At 47.2% G+C, this 24,222-nt stretch overlaps 1 protein-coding gene across 7 annotated transcripts in view; it reads left to right on the top strand.

Moving 5' to 3' along the window:
- LOC138492125 (oxaloacetate tautomerase fahd2, mitochondrial) overlaps positions 1 to 22,195 on the top strand; it is a 237,694-nt gene extending 215,499 nt beyond the window's left edge. For all 7 annotated transcript variants that reach the window (XM_069619106.1, XM_069619105.1, XM_069619108.1 and 4 more), the window contains 3 exons: positions 17,146 to 17,254; positions 17,533 to 17,620; positions 18,396 to 22,195. In XM_069619106.1, coding sequence (XP_069475207.1) covers positions 17,146 to 17,254; positions 17,533 to 17,620; positions 18,396 to 18,458 — 260 coding nt within the window. In that variant the 3' untranslated portion in view covers positions 18,459 to 22,195. The remainder of the gene's footprint in view (positions 1 to 17,145; positions 17,255 to 17,532; positions 17,621 to 18,395) is intronic.
- The last annotated feature ends 2,027 nt before the right edge of the window (positions 22,196 to 24,222 follow it).

Here is a 24,222-nt window from a genome sequence, read left to right as displayed (position 1 = left end):
TCAGATTATAGGTGGGGCAAGTGTTAAACTAATAGCCTAAACTAATTAGATTAGTACCTATCTCATGGAAGAAAAGAAGCTGCGTGGGAGATGATTTCTGTAGGGGCGTGTTTGAAGTTTGGCAAGAATCACAGCAGTCACACTTCAATCAACACTGACAAGACATCATTCAGAGCCTTTCTATGGAATTATTGATGCTAACATTTAGACATTTCTCCTTTCATGTGCATACCCACAACTTTTGGTAATGCGTTGACTGTGGGGATTACATTTCTTATTAATATGACACCTGCTATTTCACTTTGTATTACCCTACGTAGAAGCAGGGCAAATATGTCATGGCACACTTCTTATAAATATGAAAATATTCATGTTCTATTTTGTGTAGAAAAGGGGCTGGAGGGAACGGGGGTCAGGAAAAGGTGCAGTGCAAATATGATAAATGTTTATTTTGATCTGTACTAAGTGTATAGCTCAGTGAGTTAAATGCTCAACTGTGACATATGCCTGCCCACATGTTTAAAGTTCAAATCCTGGCAGCACCTAATCACCCCTTCACCCTTCTGAGGTTGCTAAATTGTGTACCATTACACTTGCTAGTAATTCCACCATTCTTACAGCACTTACAAATGGGAGAGTTCAAGCATGATGCGCTATACATAAACATGCAATATAATAATATATTCTCGCAGCATTAGAGAAACTCTAGACCACAGTAGCATCAAAATTGAGTATTTTGGCATGACCAAAAGGATAGGCCATCGAAAGATGAAACATTCAAGCTGATTCTATATAAGAAAGCTTTTAAAGTGGAGCATCCAGTCTGCCTGCACTAAATAGACAAACCCTACTCTCTGCCTGTACCCTTGCGAAAAAGCAAATTTTTCAGTGAAGGATGCGCAGAGAACTTATAAATCGAATGGCTGAAGGGATACCTGGTAAGAGGTTTTTATTACACCATCAGCGTGTTAACACAAATTAAGTGAATAACTCAGAAGGCTGCTTTGAAAAAAACCCTGGCAGGCACTTCAAGTGCAAAGTCTGATGGGCAGGCTTGATTAAAGCAAGCTCAAAGAGTTCCCATGAGGAGGAGTTTTGGGCGGGAGAGGCAGGAATGAGTGGGAATGGCCATAGGGATTAGCATGGCCATGGGCAGTCAATGGGTGGGCTCATAACCAACAGCTAAAGACTGTGTCCCTCCTCATATGCCATTCCTTCCTGTATGTACTCTATTGCAATAGTTTAGGCTTATAGATGTCACAAGCGAAACATAATAGCCCAAACTAATAAAATGGACTGATGCTACCTTTTGAGCATTTCAGGTAAAGCATGGTCTGTTTGACAAAGAATGCTTGTTGCGGACTAGAAGGAACCAGAAAGTTGCATCAAATAGCATTCTCCAGCATGGGGTCTGGCATGGATTCACATGGTCATGAATATTCCCTGTCGTCAGACTGGGAATCCTCGGTAAAGAAAAAATCTGTTTCAGTTTCGTTTCTGAACTGTCTTTCTATAATAACCAATCACTGGTCTTTGGGTCATACTGCCCCCAGCCAATGACTGCCCTCTTCTTAAGCCCCTCCTCTGGCAGCCATCTTCAGATTTTTACCGCACGTTCAAGTGTTGGGAGTCCTCGTGCTATAGCTCTCGAGCTTTTGCTGCGTTTTGTGTTTTTTTCGAGAGTTTACTCTTATATTTTCGGTCAATCGAGCCTCAAGCTCCACCGATTCTACTTCCGATCAACGGATACCCGTTCGGAATTTTTCTACGCCCCTCAAGGGCACATTTCCGTCGGGTTTTCACTTCTTGGATGATTCCGGAAGATCTTTGAGGCCTACCCTGCATGGTCATGGCCCAGGACAAAGGAAACACGACGCCTGTTGGATCCAAGCTGTTCAGGAGCTGCCCGGGATGCGGATTGCAGAATGTCTTCAGGGAAGATGAGCACTCCCGGTGCCTCTACTGCCTTCACAACGACAAATCGCACGTGGAGAAGGACTGTGCGTTTTGTAAGAACATGTGTGAACGGACAATGAAGGATTGTCGCGTTCGACTCACTAACTGGCTGGAGGGGAAGAGCCCAACAGCAGGTGAGAAGAGGAAGAAGTCCGAGCGGTCTTCTAAGACCTTTGAGGGTGCTCCGGCAACAGGGGCCCAACAAAAGGCAAAGCACCACGAGTCCGCGGGCACCGGGAGCACCGATGGTTTGGGCTCCTTGGCTGCCAGGCAGGGCGCCATGTCACAGACGCCATCAACCACGAGTCAACGCTCTGGCTCGGTGAAGAGGAAGTCGGAGAACCCGGGTAAGCTTCGGGAGAAGCCCCGGTTGATCCCGACAGCGACAGCCGAGGGGGAGCGAGGCAGCGACCCTCCCCCCAAGGTGAAGGCCTCGGGCGCGCCCAAGGTCGCGAAGGCCCTGATTCACCCGGCTAAGGCCTTGATCGAAGGAGTCGTAGCAGCCCTGGCGAAGCCTGTGGAGGCTACCCCAGTGGAGACGACTGCCGGGCCTAGAGTTTCCCTGCCAACCCGGAGGGAATCATCTTTTCAGCCTACCGAGAAGACCCATGTGAAACCCTGGGAGGAGAGAGAGCACAGTAGCCATAACGGACACGGATACCACCTCTGAAGATGAGCTGACTGGCGTTGCAAAGATCCTGGACAAGGGGTTCGAGGAAGTCCAGTCCTAGGGGAGGGATCCTGACGAGGCAGACATAGAGACCAACGGTGGAGCCGGCGAGGAGCCGTGGAGCATGGAGGAGACGGAGGACCCCACTCCCCAGCCGTCGCTCCCATCGCTGCCGATGCCACAGGACAACTCAGGAGCAATCTTGATGGCTATCCAGACCCTGTGTACGGAGATGAGGACAAGGTTGCCCTTACCCCCAGCGGACGATCCAGCGGTGCCTGGACCGTCGGGAAGCCCACCGAACAAGAGGTGGCGAATCCACCCTCCTTTCCAGCCTTCACCTCCTTCCCCTCCACTGAGGGATGAGACGGGAATGGAGGCATCAACGACGGTGGTGATGACGGGCTGGATCTCCCATCACCACCCCTGACGAAATTGGCTCCTTTCACGCCATGATCGCCAGGGCATCAGAACTTTTCCAGCTTTGTCCCGAAGAGCAGAAGGATGGTTTCTTCTACCAACAACGGGAGGTCAAGAGGAAGAGCGTCCTCTCAGTACCGTTACTGGACGACATCTGGGACGAAGGACTGTTGCTGCTCAAGAACCCGTCGATGGCTCCTGCGAAGAGGGACCGCTATGAGAAGAAGTACCGGGTCCTGGATTCTGCACCGATGTGCCTTAGAGCTCCGCCGTCCCCGTATTCATTGGTCTCCGCAGTGGCCAAGAAGAAATCGGTAGGGGCGACGGGATCAACTTCCACTTCCCCACCGACTGTGAGGGGAAGAAGTTAGACACCATGGGACGACGAGTCATCTCGTCAGCGGCGACGACCATCAAAGCCGCCAACGCCCTTGCAATCGTGGCGTACTACGACAGGGAGCTGTGGTTTAAGATCACTCCCCTCCTGGATTTCCTGCCAGACAAGAGGGCGGAGGTGGCGTCGGACCATGCCATCACGGTGGCCACGGACATCGCAGACACCGGGTTTCGACAGATGGGCAACAGCGCTTGCCTTCGCCGACGCAGTTGGCTCAAGGCCACCGACTTCCGTCAGGACGTTCAGACCAGGGTACTAGACCTGCCCTTCGACGAGAACCACCTGTTCGGCAAGACAGTGGACGAGTCCCTGCAGGCCATCAAGGCGGACACCGAGAGAGCCCGGGCCTTGGGGTCTCCCCATCAACGACGGCAGTCCTTTCGGATCCCCGCAGCCAAGTCTCAAGATGCCTTCAAAGGATTTGGTGGCGGTTCCTCGTCGTACCCCCAAGCGGCCCGCTCATTGTTGCAATAGGCCTACAGAGGCCGCAGCAAGGCCGGAGGTCGTAGTCATCGCCAAGGTGGCAAGGCCTCGGCGAAGCAAGATTGAACCGGCCGTGACGTCGGGCCCCCACCCAAGCACCCCAGTGGGAGGCTAGCTGGCGAAATTTGTGGGAGTCCATCTCCACTGACCGTTGGGTGCTGGACGCGCTGGCCCACGGGCACACTCTGGAATTCCAGGTAAAGTGTCCCTGTCTACCACCTGTGGCCAGGAAGGAAAACCACATGCCACAGCTACTTCTTGAGGTACAAGCAATGCTGAAAAAGGGTGCGATAGAACTCATCCCGAAGAGGCTCCGGGGCTCCGGAGTATACTTGTGTACTTCCTCGTCTGAAAGAAGACCGGCGATTGGCAACCCATTCTGGACCTTCGTCGTCTAAACAAATACATCAAGTCCCAGAAAGTCCTGATGGTCACCCTGCAGCACATGCTGGGACAGCTGGAGGAGGGCGACTTCCTATCGTTGCTGGACTTTAAGGACGCCTACTTCCACATCCCCATACTCAAAGGACATTGAAAGTTCCTACGGTTCGTGGTCCAAGGGTGATACTACCAGTTCAAGACCCTGCCCTTCGGATGGAAGTCGGCACCCAGGGTCTTCACCAAGTGCCTGGCACCAGTGGCGGCACGACTGCGCCTGCAGGGGATCCACGTATACCCCTACCTGGACGATTGGCTCATCTGAGCAAAGTCAAGGGAACTCGCCATTGATCACACAGCGAAGACCGTCCAACTGCTCACAGATCTGGGATTCTCGATCGATTCTCGATCCTGGGAGCCAGACTAGACACAGTGGCGCGATTGGATTTGCCGTCGGAGGAAAGGACTAAGGCCATCCTGGGCAAGGTACAATGGCTGTTGACCATGGACACGGCCAGGGTGAGGTCCATAAAGTCCCTACGCGGCATGATGTCATCGTGCATCTACCTCGTGCGCCTATGCAGGTTGCAGATGCGATCACTGCAGGAGTTCCTCGACGCCCGTTGGATGCAAACAGCGGGCAGTTTCGAAGACAAGATCTCCCTCAAAGAGACGTTCCACCAAGCAATCCGATGGTGGGGCAACCGTGCGCATCTAGCGGCGGGTATGGACTTCCCGACACATCAGGAGATGGTGACGACGGATGCCTCCCTAGAAGGATGGGGAGCGCACACCGGAGATCTCCATGCAAGAGGCCTTTGGCTCCCGGAGGAGAGGTCACTACACATCATGGTCCTGGAGCTCAGAGCCGTGTTCTGGGCCCTCAGGTCGTTCCTCCCGTCCCTCAAGGGCAAGGGGGTGAGGGTCTTCACCGACAACACCACCACAATGTTCTACATCCGGAAGCAAGGGGGCACCAGATCCCCAGCCCTATCCAAGGAAGTGCAGGATCTGTGGCACTGAGCCGTTGCCCATGGGATGTTCCTGGTACCCTTCCACCTGGCAGGAGTAAAGAACACTGTTGCTGACTCGCCCAGCAGGGAGCTGCGCATGGCCACGAGTGGGAACTCCAGCAGGATCAAGTGGATCTGCTATTCTGACGATGGGGCAATGATCTATTTGCGACAGCGATGTACACCAAGTGCCAGAGGTTCGCCAGCAGGTTTCCCCAGCTGGGAAGCATGGGCGATGCATTCTCCTTCTCCTGGGATGGCCTGTTCCTGTATACGTTGCCGTTGCTTCTGCGACTCATCAGTCAACTCAGACGGTCCTGGTGCAGGATGATCCTTGTCGCACCGGCGTGGCCTAGGCAGATATGGTTCCTGGACCTTCAGGACTTGTCAGCACCCCCCCCCCCACCCCTCCAGTCAACCGACGGACGCAGATGGACGCAGATCTTCTTGCCAGGGAAGGAGGCGCCATCCTGCATCACGACCCAGGATCGCTGAACCTGCAGGCCTGGCTCCTGCAGCAAAGTGCTACGGGCATAAATGGAAGAGGTTCTCTGTCTTGTGCCGTGCACAAAAGATGAACCCTCTACTGATTATGGTCCCTCAAGTGCTGCCATACTTGCTATCGCTGGCCAAGGCGGGGCTGGCGCATGCCTCCATCAAGATCCATCTGGCGGCTATCTCCCGCTACACCAGAACTCCGGGGTGGTCGTCGCTGTGGTCTCACCACCTTGTGAAGGAGTTCATGAAAGGACTGTTCCGCTCGTTCCCGCCGGTGAAGGCCCCGGCTCATGTGCCCGCCATTCGAGCCTCTGCATTCGGCGCCATTGAAATTCCTGTCATGGAAAAAAGCATTTCTGGTGGCCATCACCTCCGCACGACGAGTGGGAGAGATCCAGGCCCTCTCCTGTAAACCTCCATACCTGACATTCCATGAGAATAGGGTAGTGCTGAGGACGCACCCCTCCTTCATGCCCAAGGTGCCGTCGGACCTCCATCTCAACCAGCCCTTGGAGTTACCGGTTTTCTTCCGGTCGCCTTTGTTGCCAGCTGAGAGGACTTCGCACTCGCTGGATGTGGCTAGAGCGCTGAAGTTCTACGTGGACTGCACAAAGAGTTTTCGGAAGACATCACAGCGGTTTGTGAACTTTGTACCTGTGAACCAAGGGAAGGCCCTCTCGAAGGCTTCCATTTCCAGATGGCTCTCCGGCTGCATCATGCACTGTCACCGGTTGGAAAACCGACCGTTGCCAGGCCGCCTGAGAGCCCATTCAACCAGAGTGATCGCCGTTACCACGGCATTCCTGCCTGGTGTGCCCCTGCTGGACATCTGCAGGGCTGCTACGTGGAGGTCGACGCACACCTTCACGAGATTCTACTGCGTCGACCGGCATTCCAGGGAGGAGTCCAGAGTCGGCCAAGCAGTGCTGCGCAACCTGTTCGCTTGAAGGTGAGCCTGGTGAGGAGGTAAGAGATGTTTAATGTTGAGTTGTTGAAATGCTTAATGTTGAGCCTTGCCACCTCTCGTGGTAGTGCATGTGTGTAATGCTATGTATTCTTGTATTCATGAGCATGTGAATCCATGCCAGACCCCATGCTGGAGAAGGAACAAGTTACTTACCTGTAACTGTTGTTCTCCAGCATGGGTCTGGCATGGATTCACATGCGAACCCTCCCACCAACCCCTCTGCTGCTCTTCTCTTGGTCCTACTGCCACTTTACATACTACCAAATCTGAAGATGGCTGCCAGAGGAGGGGCTTAGGTAGAGGGCAGTCATTGGCTGGGGGGAGTATGACCCAGAGACCAGTGATTGGTTATTTGTCAGGTTTCATGGGGTTTTGGTTGAATGTGGTGGAATGAGTGTATGAACTTTTAGTGCAGAGTGTGGAGAGCTTCCCAAGCTAAAATGGAGACTTCCAAAAGGATCAGTGATTGGTCAGAAGTAAAAGAAAGGCATTGTTGGAACATTCTAAACCGCCTTTCATTGTCAGAAGCCCAGCTGGAAGGTTTTATGTTTGAAGCTCTTAAGATTTAGAAACTTTAGCTAGGCCCTTGTGCCTAGGATTTGTTATTTGGATCTGGAAAGTGTTGGAGAATTTAAGAAGAAACTCGGAAACGTTCCGGTAAAAGAAAGAAGCAAGTTAAGTGACTATTATTTTTTCACGGAACTTCAAGAAGGAGTTAAATTTCTATACAATTTATTAACTAGTTCCTGTTTTCTTATTCTTTGTTTAAAGAGTAGTTCATTTTGTTCTTTTAATACTTTATTTTTGGATTTCTTGAACAGTACTCTTATTTAATGAACTGCGTCACATATTTAGCGCGTGGCAAGTTGGTGTGTGGAGGTCTGTTCATCGTTTCAGCGTCGTGTGTTTTTTCGGCCGTATAAAAATTATTGAGCATTGTTCCTTCTAACGGTAACAGTGCTTTCTTTTAACGTCGGGCTAGCGTTAGAAATCTTACACTGTCTGCGCAAGTGACAGTGTTATAGATACGCGATCCTGAAACGTTATGTTTTATTTACTAACATTCTAACCTGGCGCGCGTACCTCTTTAAGCTGCCTCTTCAAGGATTAGTGTCCGGAACTAAGTAATTTCCTCTTTCCTATTTGAACAAATAAAATTAAGGAGAGAGAAATACTGATCAACTACGCATGCGCATATGCCATTTTTGAACTCTATTTTCTGTTCCTATGCGCACACCATTTTAGAAGGAAAAGGAATATCTTCACGCATGCGCATAACTCTAGTCAAGTGAACGCTTCTTTGAAGAGCGATATTTTTACGCAAGCAAAAGATCCACTTAGTGAACACTCCTTTCTTTCCACATGCACAAACAATTTTAAATGGAATAGCCAGAGTATCATATTTGGAATTTGTGTTAAAGCTAGAGATTCACACAAAAGACCGATCTAGCATTTCCAGATGGGCGTGTGTGTGTTTTGGAATTTGAACTGCTAGAAGATTAATTCATGGAACTGAGAGAGTGAGCTAAAGATAGCAGTTTTCCAATACTGAATTGAAGAAGTTAGTAAGAGCATCAGAGACTCTATTTTTTCTTCAGTAGAAAACAAACACTTCCTCTAGGTTATTCATAGAGGATATTCCGGTATGGTGGGGTGTTTATTTACTCAATTTGATAAAGAGAAGTCAGAGTCTAGGAAAAGAAAGGTTAGTGACTAAAGTGTATTTGTTGTTATTTTATCTACAGGTTAAAAGATAAAGAAGCTGAGCAAAACCTGAAGTTTATTATTTTGTCCCATTTTCCCCCTTTCCCTTGGGGATGCTCTCAACGGAACCGTTTGTTACCAGTTAAGAGGTTAGCATCCAAAGGGGACTGCAGGGGTTCAGCAGCTTCCGTGGACAACATCCTGATTGAAGATAAGCCTGACATTATTAGTAGAAAGACAGTTCAGAAACGAAACTGATTTTTTTTTTCTTTACCAAGATTTCCCAGCCTGACGACGGGGAATATTCATGAGCATGTGAATCCATGCCAGACCCATGCTGGAGAACAACAGTTACAGGTAAGTAACTTGTTCCTTATGTTGCAATTGAACTCTCTAACTCGGGGACCATTGGGAGTCTGCAGAACGACTACTATGCTTTCTATTAATACCACTGAACCCTCTGTGAGTGGTTAACCAGTATCGAGACTGCTCTCACATACCTTTTTAAAATTATAGTGTACTCCACTCCTTTTGTGCCTGCGTTTTTTTTGTACCTGCCTACAATAAACAGTGTTATTCTGTATAACTCTGTGTAGACATTCAATGTATTCAAAGTATTGAAGTCAAATATGGTTTTCTATTGCCCCATACACCCTCCTATGTTTCCCTCATGAGCAGGTCCTTCAGTTATATTGGTCTTGGGTGAAAAAAATATTTTTCACCTGACCGAAACCCAAAAAGGTTGATTTTAGAAGGACCGAAAAAGAAAATCGATCATTCAGTCTTTCTAAATCGATTGAAAACCCCCTCTCAGCCACCTAAAACTCTCTCCACTCACCCCCTCCAGCCCCCCCCCACCTGCACTTACCTTGGTTCGTCGACGCTGTCCTCCTCTCGGTGCGCGGCCAATTTTGGGAATGACCGCTACTCCCTGCGACGCACACAAGCGTGCGCAGGGGCTGCCAGGCACGCTCGGGTGAGGGACGTCGTGGAAGCAAGGTAATTGTTTGGGTGTGTGCATGTGTGTGTGCATGTGTGAGAGGGAGAGGTGCGTGAATGTAGTGGGAATGGAAGGGGCATGAGTTAAAAAAATGTATTTTTTTAAAAAGTAATTAATGGAGCAAGTGTAATGGGAAAGTGTGGTGCGGGACAGGAGGGGTGAGGGGACGTGAAAGGGGGGGCCTAGGGGTGAAACCCCCCCGAAACCCTTAAAAATGGGGGGCACTGCGAGAATGTGCGCCAAATGTGTTATCACAGCATTTTGAAAGCAACACCAAAACGACCAAAAGAAATTGGTCTTTTTGGTGTTCAACTTTCAAAATGTGGTAATATCACATAGAACCCTTATATTCCCTGTTATAGAAGGCATTCACTGATGGCCCTGTGTCTTCCCAGATTTGCATGGCAGGCCTGTGTTACCAGATTTTCATAACAATGAGTGTGATGGTGCTGGGTTTCTCGAGAGGCGCAGGAGCTAGTAATGACCTGTGCTTCCAGATGTGCAGGACATTCAGTGACTACATTGCATGCTCGATTGGTCCTGTAAGGAAGGCATGGTATCAACAGTAAGACCGACGCAAGAGACCACAGTTCAATGGTGTTTATTGAACTTCAAAAAGGGTTTGCAAAAACGCCTATCTAATCCTAAATCTACAGATGTGAGAAAGCTATGCCCATCAAATAATATTCACGTAGTACTAGTGGTGTCCTGTCAAAATAAAAGGGCCTACACTAAAAAACCTATTGCCAATCCTTACCTCTAAATACAAATAGTGTGGGAAGCAGTGTTACGAAAAAGAAAGAAGTGTTCACAAAATGATATGTCAGGATGCTCAGGCCGTTGGCCACTGCCCCATGTTTTCAGCTCAGGACAAGGTGATTCTCTAGCTTAGCAGTCTGTGGCTTCTCTAACACGAGGATACAGTTCAATCATTAGCATCCGGTCCTTCCGTGCCCAAGTCTCTTTACCTCTCACTCTTTTTCTTCAGAGGGCCTAATGCGACAAACAATTTCATCTTAAGATTTCACAAGTACTCAATGCCTAAGGCGATTCACTATACAGCTCGGATCCCCTCCACCGGGGTCTGATCCTCTTAACACAATACTCGTAGGATATTCATACATCCAATTTCTGTGGTGATTCACTGCTCACCCCGGATCACCATCAGCCGGACTCAGACCCTCTTAACGCAATGTTCAATTTGTCTCCCTCCGCCGGGCTCTGACCAATTCCAATTTAACTTTTCAACACAAACTTGCTTTAACCAAAATCTCTCAGCTGATCTCCTTCCGCCAGGCTTGGACCAACTTCATCTACTTTGTCATCAACTTTCTTCACACTATTAACATTGAAGACTTTCGATTGTGCACATGATTTTGCTTGACCCATAGCAGGACCACTTCGAGTCACAATTCTTTGTCACTCTTTCAGTTGGATAATTTACAGAGCCTTTCAAATGAGCTTACACGCAGTGCCGAACCACTCTGTCTAAGGTATCTTCTCTAGCTTCAAAGTTCAATCACTCATCTGTTGTTCAGTTTTACTCGTGTTGATTATCAAATACGCTTCATACAATGTCCGCTCCAGCGTTTACTTTACAATTTTGCCGCTTGATATGATATTTTATTTATATTGCGTTCATACACAGGTGTTTCAGAGCGTGACCAAGCAAAGGGAGGGAAACAAGGGAGAACAAAAACAACGATCTTACTAGGCCCAGTGACATTAAGAACATGCACGTGCATGGGAAAGAGGGGGAAAGTGCGTGGAAGGGGGAGAAGTTGAAAGTGCGGAACAGAGGAGAGAACAGAATAAATAGGTGCAATAAATAAATACAGGCAGTGAAAAGTGGTAGTGCAGCCAGCGAGTGGCAAGTGCATGATTAGTCAGATAGGGTATATCTGAGAAGTGCAGAAGAAAAATGGGGGACTATATGGGTACAGATAGAGATCCCAGTGCAAGGGGTGGCTCGGAGGCAGTGCAGGAGGGAGGCGGGGGGAGCAGGTACCTGGGCCCGAAGGACAGAGTGTGGCCAGGTGCACAGTGCCAAGAGAGAAAACAGATCATCAGGGGAGAAGAGGGGCAAAGGCAGAAGCGAAGAGGAAGGTCTTTAGGTGCTTCCGGAAACCACAGATGGTTCTCCTCAAGTTTCAAGGTGGCCCAGAGGCTGTTCCAAAGGGAGGCCCCAGCCGAAGACCGAGATCTGCCCCCAGCACGTTTCTTTGAAAAAACGACTGATCCTAAGGGAGTTAGAAGTAGAGGAGTGAAGGGCTCGAGAGGGGAGGTATTTACAGAGGGATAGTTGAAGGCATTTTGGACCCAGGCCCCAGAAAGCCTTGTGGACAATGCAGAGGGTTTTACATTTAATCCTTGCATCCACTGGGAGTGAATGAAGGTATTTCATGGCTGGAAAGATACGATCCCAGGGCTTGAGACCAAGGACAAGTCTTGCAGTCCTGTTCTGGATTAGTTGTAAAGGGCGGAGAGTGGAGGCAGGTAGATTTAGAAAGAGACTGTTATAGTAGTCCAACCCAGAGTGAACCAGAGCTTGGGAGACAGTGAGCTTCTGAGGGAAGGGGAGGAAAGGCAGAGTACCTCTAAGGAGGTGCAATAAGAAGTTTGACTTTTTAGAGACGTCCGAGATGTGTGCGGAGAAGGAAAGTATGGAGTCAAAGATGACCCCGAGATTCATCAGCATAGCACTGGAAGTTTGAGCAGAAAATGGAAATGCAGTAGGCGAGAGTTGCCAGGTATTGATTGAAAAGCCAGGGCGAGAGGTTAGACCCCTGGAGCACACCACGGGTAGAGAGGGAGATGGAGGAAAGGAAGGACCCAAGTTGTACCTGGGAGGGTCAATAAGAAAGGAAAGCGGTCAGCCAAGCCAGAGCCTGATGGGTGATACCCAGGTTTTCAGAGACGATTGAGAAGGATGGCATGGTTGACTGTGTCGAAAGCAGAGGAGAGATCAAGTAGGATGAGGACGGAGGGTATGTTAGAGTCAAGGTTGGAGAACAGGTCTTCACGGATGTTCAGGAGAGCAGTTTCCGTGCTTCTAGCAGCTCTGAAACCAGATTGGTGGTCATTGAGAGCACCAACAGAGTCGGAATGGAGGTTAAGCTGAGAGATGGCCAGCTTTTCCAGGAGCTTCCCCAAAAGGGGAGTAATGGAAATTGGGCAATAGTTAGCCGGACAAAAGGGATCAGCTGTAGGTTTCATGAGGAGAGGATGCACAAGGGAGTGCTTCAGAGGGGAGGGGAAAGATCCAGAGGCAAAGGAAAGGTTACAGAAATGGGCAAAGGCCGACCGGAGTGAGGGTATCAATGTGGTCCATAATGGTTTCAGAGGAACAGGGATGGACCGGTTTTGACAAGGCTTTCATAGATTGGACTTGTCTAGCAACTTCATCCGGGGAGAAAAGGGGAAAGGAGGAGAAAGAGGGTGGGGGGGTGACAGAGGGCGGGTCAGCAAGCCGGGAAGGAGAGTGGAGAGGAGGGGGGTGGAGGAGAGGGTGGACAAGATGTCCTGGGTTTTGGAATTAACGTTAGAGGCAATGGTGTTGCAAAGAGCCTCGGAGGCGAGAGGAGGGGTGGAGACTGTAGCTCAGCCGAGTTGTTGGATGCCGCAGAGACACAATCTTGAATGTGGCTTCTCTTCTTGGAGCGAACAGCGAGACAGTATTGCCTTTGGAGTAGGCGGCAGGCCAGTTTGTCAGAGGATGAGCAGGAAGCCCTCGATTTCCTCTCGGCCGCCCTACACGTTTAAGTGTAGCTAGGTCAAAGTCATACCAGGAATTACACTTGGCTTTGGACTTCAAACGGATCCTCATGACAGGGGCAAGAACATCAAGACTAGCAGAAATAGAGGAGTAGAGCAGGGACAGGGCTGTGTCTGGGTGTGAGTCAGCCTGAGGAGGGGGGGAGAAGATGGCAGCGAAAGCCTCGATTGACACACGCTTCATGGGCCGGAAGTCCGAGAAGGTGGGGGACAGTTTTGGGGTAGGCTTGGCTTTGGGAGAGGAGATGGAAAGATGAAAGGAGAGGAGGCAGTGATCACTCCAGGAGAGAGGAGTGGTGAAGGGAGTAGAGAGGGGGAGGCCGGAGGAGATCAAGACATGAAGTGTGTGACCGGCAGAATGTGTAAGGCCAGAGGGGAGGATAGAGCGGGAGTGTGAATCGCAGAGGTTGCGAAAGAGCGAAGATGAGGAACAGGGAGAATCAAGATGGATGTTGAGGTCACCAAGGAGGAGAAGTTGGGCCAGGAGGGAGGAGGAGAGGTTGGCCCACTCAGAGAGAAAAGAGGTAATTTGACCTGGGTGCCGGTAGAGAGTAGCAACAGTGAGAGAGTGGCTAGGAGAGAGAGAGAGAGAGAGAGAGAGAGAGAGAGCGCCTGCAGACGAGGCATTCGAAAGAAGAGTACGTCTGAGTGGGGAATGATAGAGGCAGGAATCCACTCAGGGGAGATCAGGGCTACACCCCCTCGAGACTGGTTGGATCTGGGGGCGGAGAGGATCTTGGAGCCATCGGGGAGGAGAGTGTCAAAACTCATGACAGAGCTGCCCGTGAACCATGTCTCGGTAAGACTGAGGACATCAAGGTCAAGTTCTTCTAGGAGGTGGAAGGTGTCAGAGGAGTGTTTGACAGCCGAGCGAGAGTTGAGAGTGGCAGGATGAAGGTTGCCAGCCTTGAAACCTTCCGGGGAGGGGTACAAATCAGGGGTACCCCCTGCAGAGGTGTGGAGAGAGCTTGAGATGGGGAAGAGGCAGAAGGAAAGGAGGGCAAGGTAGCCAAGGGAGGAGAGTAGGGGGCAGCTGGAGATGAGGAAGTTGATGAGGCGAAGGAACGTCTATCAAAGAGGAGGTTAGCCTGAGGGCCTTGCACCATGACAGTGCCAATCAGATAGACTTTCATGATGACTCTGGAGTAGTTAAAGAAATCCATGAGTACTTCCCAGCGGGTGCCACCATTGGTGGGAGAGGAGGGGACAGGACAGAGCACAGAGATCATATTAGGGGTCCATAGATCAGGCGAAGGAACAAAAAAGAGAATGTCCGTGAGGGTTTGTCTAGCAGAGGCTCTGGAATAGGTATCAGCGATGGGGAGACCTGGGTTGGAAGCCAAGATATCCTTTTGAATTTCTTCTTACCAGACTTAGTGAGAAGGGAAGGATAGTTAATAGAGAAGCAGTTAGAGTAGATAGGGGAAACCGATAGCGCCACGAGTGAGTGAAGAGAGGAGGCAGTAGGAAAATATGCAAGAGAAGCGTTACGGAACAGTCACTGGGCTAGCAGGTTACAATTGAGGGACAAAGTAATGTGAAAAACAACCCAAATGTGAAATTCAAGAACACACCCAGATTACAATTACAAAAACGCACCCGGATTTGACTTTCAAAACACACCCAAATTTCAATTACAAAAGAAACCCAAATTTCAATTACAAAAACACACCCAGATTTAACTTTCAAAACACACCCAAATTTCAATTACAAAAGCAACCCAAATTTCAAATACAAAACACACCCAGATTTGTTTTACAAAGGCAGTGCTAAGGCAACATAGGTGAGGAAAAGTGGTACGAGTTAGAGGCAAGTGCTGAGGCGTGGGCATTTGAGAGCATACAGGGAGGCCAGTTGGAGCAAGCAGTGGGAAGAGTGAAGGTCAATGAAGGGAAAAATAAATGGTAGTCTCGGCAGTCCGAATTCATGGCTGAGTGAACTGGCAGCACCAGGGAGGGTCAGGTTGTGGTGTTAGCTTCATGTAGCGTGCTGATAGCGGACAGGGAGCAGACAAGTTGGCCTTTGAAGAACAGGCCAGCTCCCACCTCCCGGTCTGCCCTGATTGAGTTTATGAAAAAGTCAACCAATTGGCAGGGGACCAGGAAAGGCTGCACAACTGAAGAGCAAATTAGGCAGCCATCTTGGAGGTGGTAATTCTAGCAGATACAATGCTGGGTAAAAAGTTCTTAAGTAGGCAAAAATCAGGCAGCTCACACAGCACAATGCTGAACGGAAAACAAGTGATTCACCATAGCTTTCCTAAAAATGTGCTGTGTATGATGGGCGCACCAAATAAATTATGCAAATATTGAGATCTTTAAACTTATTTTTCTTATTTTTTTGGTTCGATATTCTTTCTTATCGCCAGGAGAAACAAATCATTTTTATTTGCAGTTCAACAAGGTTTGCAGGGGTGCCTGTGCCAAGTAGTAAGGGGCAGCAAGGCTTACCTAAAATGGATGCGGGCTCCCATGCAGAGAGTGATCATGTAAACAGCTGATCAAGGATGTTCAGCGACATGGAGATTCTGGGGTCTGCACGCCGGGCAGAACAGCTGTTGCTGAAGTGACGATGTGCGTGGATGGTGCGAGATATGAAGGCCAAGTGGAAAGCAGCCAGCCAAATGTGGAATGTAGAATGAGCGCAGGACAGCACGCAATGCAGGACAGCTAACTGTTAAAATGGCGATGCGCGTGGAATGCTCGAGACTAGCTGGCCAAGTAGAAAGCGACTTGCCAATGCTGAATGATGGTGCAAACTGAGGCGCATTGTAGGCACGGAGCAGTAGAAGAAAATAATTAAACCTGGCAACCTTGGCTTCAACAAGTCTGGTATCAGTGTCCCAAACTCACTGGCTGTGCTGACTTCACTGGCGCTGCTTTGTTGTAGGAGCCAAGGATAGTACCACAGCGGCAAGCGATTCTCCCCGCCTTGACTATCGATGCGGGAGAGCCCCGGGTACCTCCAACACACAATGCAGGAATCTTCAGCCTTGTTTCCTGGTCTTATGTTTTCTATTTTCGAAGGTTCATGAAAGTAACGGTTCCTTGTTGAAAAGGTCTAGGGCGCTTCCATCTTTGCGATCCCCTTCGCTTTTACCGTCTCTCGTCTTGTATTAAACTATCTTGGAGCTGCTGCTTCGTTGTGTGCTTTGCCTCGCTCAGAGTGTGCTCTCGTGCTCCACCTTTTATCTGTGTCAGGAAGTGTAATGGAAGTCAGGTGTGTGTAATGGTCAGTAAATGCCTGACCATTGTATTGGGACATGTCAGGTATACGGCTCGGGTGTTGGTCCATTTTCTCTCGCAACAAGCTGTTCGTGAGAAAGTGTTCGTGTTGGAAAATGAGGAGGGGGTTGAGTTCCTAAGTTTCCTACCTGGTAGGATGGGGTAAAGGTGTTACAGGGAAGGGGATACCGCCCCTCGGCATCTGTTGTCCCACTCCCCTCTCCCAGGTGGTCCTCCAGCACTGGTCGACCCCGAGGAACTGGATCCAAAAGCGATGGACGTGTCCTGGCCACCTGGATGACAGATCCCTGGGGACTAGCGGGTGAGACACCTTCTGGTTTCTCACTGCCCCACCCAAATGTGCAAGAAATCCAGAAACAGCCATTGTGTTTTGTGATAAAAAGGACAAATGGCCCTGCTCTTTGTGTGTCCCTGGGGGCATTCTGTGACAAACTATGTATTCTCAAATGTGCACAAAGTTTATTGATGAGCCTATGTGTTCAGATACTCAAGACATTCTGTGACGGTGCTCGTAGATGTTCAGTGATGTCCCGGTTATTTTCCAGACATGCAAGACATTGAGTAACAACATGTGCATTCATATATGTGCAGGAAAACGGGTGCTAGTCAACGTTACTTAAGCCCACTGCCTTTCTTCCAGACCCTCACAATTTGGGCATCCGGTGCCGGGTGAATGGGGAGCTTGTCCAGAACAGCAACACCAACCAGATGATATTCAAAACAGAGGCACTTGTCTCTTGGGTGTCGAGGTAAGATCATTAAAAATCCTCATGCCTATCCTCTGTGCAGACCAAGAGTTTCAGGGCCCAAACTCTATTCATCCTCTGATAGAGTGAGTGATGGCACTCGCTGCCTGCCTAGCCGATCCTCGGACACAGCAATATTAGCCAGAGTAGTACCTGAAGCCCACCATTAGGACATGTTAATGGCATGCCATTCCCTGCCACTCCACCCGCCTTCTGCCAGCCGCAGCCGGTGCATCAGAGCCCTCCAATCTCGATAACCCTGGTACTTCATTTTTTTGCAGATTCGTGACCCTGTTTCCTGGAGATGTTTTCCTCACAGGCACTCCGCCAGGAGTTGGAGTGTTCAGGAAGCCCCCAGTATTTCTCAAGGTAACGACTATGAATTTACCACATACACGTGTGTTTAGGGAAGTAGCAAACTGAAATATTTCTTCCAGAGAGAGATTGCATGATCTGCTGTGTTTTTGGAAGCAGGCACCAGAGTTAGGAGGGACTATCTCCTGTTATGCTGCATTGAAAAGATGTATAGGGCACAGGCTTCCTTCTTACATGTGTCCTCTTGGCACTGCAACTTGCATGGGCAGGGCACTAGACATAGCTCACCAAGTCCACCACACAGAGCAGGAGATGGCAACCTTTGTCTCTCCAGATGTTTTAGACTAACACTCCCATTAACCCTAGCCACAAAAGTCAATGATGAAGGATCATGGGAGTTGTAGTCCAAAACATCTGGAGAGCCGCAGGTTGCAGACCCCTGACATGGAGAATAGCAACGTTTTTAAATGTTAATAATTTTGCTCTTCTATGAGTAGAGAAAGTGTGGTCTATAGTGAATGACATTTAAAAGAAATGGGGAGGGAGTAGGGGGGTCATTCCAATGCCAGATTTACTGGTGGTAAATCCACCAAACGCAATTACCATCAATGCCTCGTTCCCACCTGAGAACTGGAGGTACATTCTCCATATTCAACGGTGGTGTTATTCCGCATTTTGAAGACCCATTGTACTTCAGGTTAGGAGGGGGCCCAGCTGGCTGGGGCAGTAGCATTACAGAGTAGGAGGGGAATAACATCTGAGACAGTGAGGTTCTCATTATTTCCATTTTATGGCACTTGTAAACCTTTGTTTTCTTTTTGTTTTGTAGGCAGGAGACACTGTTCAATGTGAGATCGACCAACTTGGAGAAATCTGCAACAAGGTGGTGTGAAAACATTTCAGGCAACAGTCACCAAGGCTGTGTGTGAGATGGAGACTGGGGAGTGTCCAAGAATAACCATCAAATTGGGGATCTTCCAAGAGTAACAATCGCAATAAATGATTTCAAATTACAGAAATAAGCAACAGTCCAAAATCGAGGTTTGAGGAAATGAGTCAGTGGCCACCAGCGATAGTTGCTAATGGGCATTACACAATTCACGTTTAAGATCAGTCCAGCCCTAGCTGTCTAAGTGCTGCTTCCAGGATCTCTGTATCCTGCTAAGACTGGTCTGACTAGGACTAAGCAGAAACTCCCTGGGCCCTAAATGCCACTTGCTTTGTTTTGTTTCATTCGTATTTATATAGCGCACAACAGCCAGAGGACATCGTGGCACTTGTTGCACTTGCTGACCTCTAGTAGGAAGTGTCGGTCCTCCCCCAGAAATAATCTGTCAGACCTTAAGCTGGCATTCACTAGATACCGAACCCCTAGAAGGCAGCCACTAACTTCATTCTGCCCGGGTCTTTAATGACGGTCTCTAGCATCATTTTTGCTTTCATGCCCTGCCAGTCGCGCGGACATGGTCTTTAATGGCCCGTCAGCCTGAGCAAAGGCAGGCAAGAACGAAGCGAGGAAAATAAAAGCGCCACCCAGGGAAGGGCCACGGGTGGCTGGGACAGCGGGTGGGGTTTGTGTATTCTTGCCCGCTGTTCCAGCCACCTGATTGTCTGAGCACCCTTCCCCAGGTGCAAATAATCCATAGCAGGGAATCCTTGCTCTTTCTGAGCTCTAGCAAGCTATCAAAGGATGTGGAACGCCACATCATGCTGTCACTGACCTCCCTGAGCACCATCACATTGTCACTGCGCTCCTCGAGCACCATTAGGTTGTTACTGGCACCAGATGGATATCATTGGATGTCTAAAATCCCAGGAGGTAGTCACTGCACCCATTTAGCCACAGCACAATCATTGGTCTTGTTAAGCCCTAGACATCTCTCACTGACCTCCTGTCACTAGCACATGGCCCATAGAAAGGAGCCACTAACTTCCTCCAGCCCCAGCAATTAGTCACTGATTGATTCCTGACAGGTACACTAGCCTTTTCAATTCATAGATGAGTCTCTTTGGCCTCTGGGATACATGAACCCATAAAAGTGGTCAAATTGCCTCCTTGAGCCCATCAACCAGTCTATGTTCCTGCCCGAGCAATTGGCAGAAAGTTAGATATCACTCTGTGTGTTCAGGGAGGCCAGTGATAATCTGATATGATTCAATAAAGCTATTGATGGCTTCCCTGAGCCCCTTCCAGTGGTCACCGGCCGCCCTAGATCCTAGCCGGCTATGTATGCTAGACACTGGATGCCTAGAATTCTTGGTGTCAGATACAGCAGGAAGCCACTGGTCTCTGTGATCACCATTAGGTTGTCACAGGCCCCCTGCGGCCCGGTCAGAAAGCCATTGGCTTACTTAAGCACTAGAAGGCAGTTGCTGAACTCCCTGTATTAGGAAGTCACTAGTAGTGGTAGGCGGTCCATAATATGCAGCGCTTTATTACTCATTGACTGGCTGGGTCTGAAAGGAATAATACACCCGAGAGTTAGACTCTGAGCTAAGTGCCACTGAGACCGATTGGCATGGCTACCCTGCAGGCAGCAGCAGCCTTGACATGCAGGGCCAGGACAATGCCTCTAGGCTCTAGTGGGGTGCGGGGTGCAGAGCTCACCCAGCCACAGATGGAAGCCTGCAGGGCTAGTGTCCTGCAGTTAGAGGGTGGTGATGCCTGAGAATCAGTCCAGAGGAGGCCCTTGGGCCATCTGAGATTGGTGCTCCTGTAGCTAGAGTTTCTGCACATTACCCAAGCTACAGGAGCACCAGTTTTAATACCATTAACAGATGAGAAAGGGGGGCCACAAGTAACTCAATACATTTAAAAAATGATAATTTTACAGTTGATAATTATTCTGCGCTAAGGATATTTGATTTTTAGATTGTAGAAACAGTAACATTTGGTAGGCAAGGGAGCTGAAACGCATTGAGATAAAGTGACTTTCCAAATACCAATTTCTTTTTTTTTTTTACTGATTTGGTTGTATAAAAAAGAAAAAATATCAACCTGTCAATAATAACAATGTTTAACATTTTACGTTCAAAACAAACACATTCTTGAAGCAATAAATATATAAACAAACAGATTAAGATTCTATAACATGACATTCAAGAATGGAATATATACATAAAGATAAAAAATAGACATAAAACAATGTATAAGATAAACGTAGGTTTCATCACTGCGCAGCTAAACATTAATAGTTGCATGTTGTATTTTGGTATCTCGGTGCATTCATTGTGATAAACTATTATTATGTCCTAGCTACAGCGGATTCATGATGAGATTCAAAGAATTGGTAAACCAGACTAATGCAAGCCTTAAATTTGTATGTTTTGTATGATAAATTTCATTCCATAATACCTCTGTTTATAATTTTTAATTAATTGAAGTACAATTTGAAATATAAGGCTCATTCAGCAACTAATTTAGGGCAGTACGCTATCAAATGTTTTGTAGTTTCATGTTGTGTCTTCACACCACAAAATCTGCAAACATGTTCATCTATAGAGATATTTTTTCTTGCAGCGACCAGATCTTTAGTTTGGTAGAGATTTAGCCGAAACCGCAAATAAGCGTTCCTATATGTCGGCGAAGGACATTTAGTCGGATATGATTCAGGCACTTTCATCTTTTTTAATTGAAAAGGATATAATTTGAACATGGCACAAGTCAGACATGTGTCTTGTGTCTTGAGTCTTAATCCAATAATTTTCCCAAAGCTTCTTTTTGGCCCTCAAAGGATTAGTTATTATAAGAGTAGGAGTGAGTGATTTCGGCTATAGACATAATTTTAGTAACCTGCTGCAGCCATGCAGTGGCAAAGCGATGATCTGAAAACTGTATCTACATGGAAACTATTTGTGCTATTGAGCCTGCCTTAGTGTTTACTAAGTATTTTCTATAGAGGGAGTATAGTCACCATGCATATAGAGCATATAGTAAAAATCCATTGTTATTAAAACGAGTCCTATTTGATGAATTCACCTAAAGTTCAGCATCGTGGAGATCTCATGCGCTTTAGGTTAAATTTATGCCGCACCAAAGAAATTATAGCGATATGGTATCCATTAAATTTGGCTAATCAATTGTGTCGATATTGCCAAAAAATGAATGAAACACTGAAACATATCTTGATTGACTGTACAGCCTTAACAGCACAGATGACTAAGAACTTTAAACAACGTTTTGAATCATATACTAATCTAGATGATCAAGGGGCCTGGGAAATAATTTTTCATATGAGCTCAAAATCTCTGAGATATGCAATCACAAAGTTCTTAGATGAAGTGAACTTGTCAAAAGAAGAACTAATTGAATTAACTTGAAAGCTTGATGAGCACACATAAGTGATATTTTACATTACACTTCTAAATGTGAATTTTGTATAGAAAAACATGTTTGGGTTATTTTATCTAGTTATATTTTCTTTTTTCTTTTATTTACAGTAGGTTATGAAATGGTTAATTGATTTATATGGAGAATTCTATTTTAAAAATGTTACATTTTCTAAATTGTAATTATAGTAATTATTGTAAACTATGTAATTGTATTGAAATGTTGATTTATCAGCCAAATCAAATAATATGTATTTTTTAAAAGCATATAGAGGGTATAAAGATGTCAGACCCAGCTCATGTCTTACTATGCTGATCGTTTTTTTTACATGGGCAGTGTAAGAACTTGTTTCCAAAATAGGCCTTCCAGTTGTTGCCAAAAAAGTTCTAGCAAAACCTTTTGGTTATAGAATGTAATGAGGGGAGAGCATGCACATTTTCCATACTTTTTGTGAATCACAATTGCTTGAGAAATTGCAGCTGTCATTTTTTTCCTAACTTCTGCTTGATAAGGGAGACCAGAACTATGGTTGTTTGTTTACTGCCAAATATCAATAAGTATCCACTGGCTCCAATCTGACTCCATGTAGCAACCATTTGTATGAGAATTTCAGAGATTGTGTTCGATAGCTGGTTATCATAACAATTGTACCCCTCTAGAGCAGATAATACATTCTGAAGACTTTTCATTGTTTTAGAAAGGAGGACCAGATCATCTTCATAACGAAACCAGGTGATTGTGTTCTTCCCTAGCTTTGGGGGGAGGCAGATGTGGTGGCATAAAGTCTGTGTTTTATGTCAGAAATGAGAAAACGGACAGAGCAGAAGGCAAAGTACACCCGTTGCTTTACTCTTCTAAAGGTCAAAATAGAGGAGCTTTTAGCGGCCATTCAAAGCTAGGCAAACCTATATAGTAGGGTTGGTATGTAAGGTAGTGATTAAAGTGAGTATTGGTGCTGGGCAATTGGCTTTGATCAGCTTGGCAAATAACCCTCTGGACACTGAATCAAATGCTGATCTGAAATCTACAAAAGCCATGTAAATAGGTTGTTTGGCTTGTATGCCATGCATTTTTATGTCAGTAAGATTGATTTGAAGTACCCAGCCACGAAACAAAGCCAGTTTGATGCGGATCATGCAAATTCTTGTGAGCAATCCAGGCATTGAAATCTCTCAGTATGAGTTTCGCAAATAGCTTGCTGGGGGCATCTGACAAGGCAATAGGTTGATAATTACTAGGTTGTAGGCGGTCCCCCTTTTTAAAGATAGGAATTATTATAGACTTTAAACAAGAGGGGGGACTATGTGAGCTGTGATAATTTCTTGAAATATATTAAACAGGATCTCTGCCCATTGCTCAGGATGAGCTTTGAGCATAATATTGGTTAGTCCATTAGGACCGGGAGCCCTGGAGGAACTTAATTTGGCTATGTAAATTTTAATGTCATCTAAATCGAATTTCAGAGAGATGGAGCTGGATTGGTTAGGACTTGCAGGATTCTTTTGATGAGCAGGTAATGCGTATAGTTGTGAAAAGTGTTGAACCCATGCTTGTTCAGAAACCACATTAATTTGTAGTGGTGTTTGAGTTATATGATTTGCTTGATTCAAAAATCTCCCAATCTGAGCAGAGTTTTTCATGGTTAAAGCTTGTAGCATGCTTTCACCATCTCTTTGCTTGATTATGGCCTTATGTGCTACTATCCCATTCTTATACTGATTTTTTTAAATATCTTGTTTTGTGATCTATGGCTTCAGGTGTTAACAAATTGGCCAGTCTTTTTGACCTGCGACAGGCGGTTTTGGTCTCGTGGATCTCCGTGTCGTAGATGTGTTGATGACTGTGATTTGGTCTGGTGTATCCCGAATGGAATTGTTTGTAGATTTGTAGAGCAGCTACATAAAGACCCTCTCTCTCAGTTGGAACATTATTCAGATTGCCAGACCTGTTCAATATATCAGAATTTAAGGCTTTTAGATTTTGAGGATTCCAGAAGAAGCAATTCCTGCCTCCGTTAATGATTAAGTCTGCTCGAAAGCGATCATTAGGTATGGAAGAGTTGGCTAAATTCAATGTCCATATAAACTGAAGAAGTTCATGGTCGCTGTTTTCAGCGATGGAAAATAAATTCCTATCTGCATAAATGTAGTCGATTATAGCCTCTTGATGCAATCTTTGTCATGTGGCGTTGGGAGGAGTGTCACCCTGGAGAGAGCCATTTACAATGATTAAATTCCGTTCTTCCATGAAGCTGATCCAATGCTGGGCCAACGAAGTCAGAGTGGTTGGGGGGGTTTGGGGAGGCAATGAATATTCAAGTCTCCTG

The sequence above is a fragment of the Ambystoma mexicanum genome, chromosome 10 (genome assembly GCF_040938575.1).
Source record: "Ambystoma mexicanum isolate Mex_15411 chromosome 10, UKY_AmexF1_1, whole genome shotgun sequence".
NCBI lineage: Eukaryota > Metazoa > Chordata > Amphibia > Caudata > Ambystomatidae > Ambystoma > Ambystoma mexicanum.
Note: the sequence above shows the minus strand (reverse complement) of the source record. Positions and strands in the feature narration are given on the sequence as shown.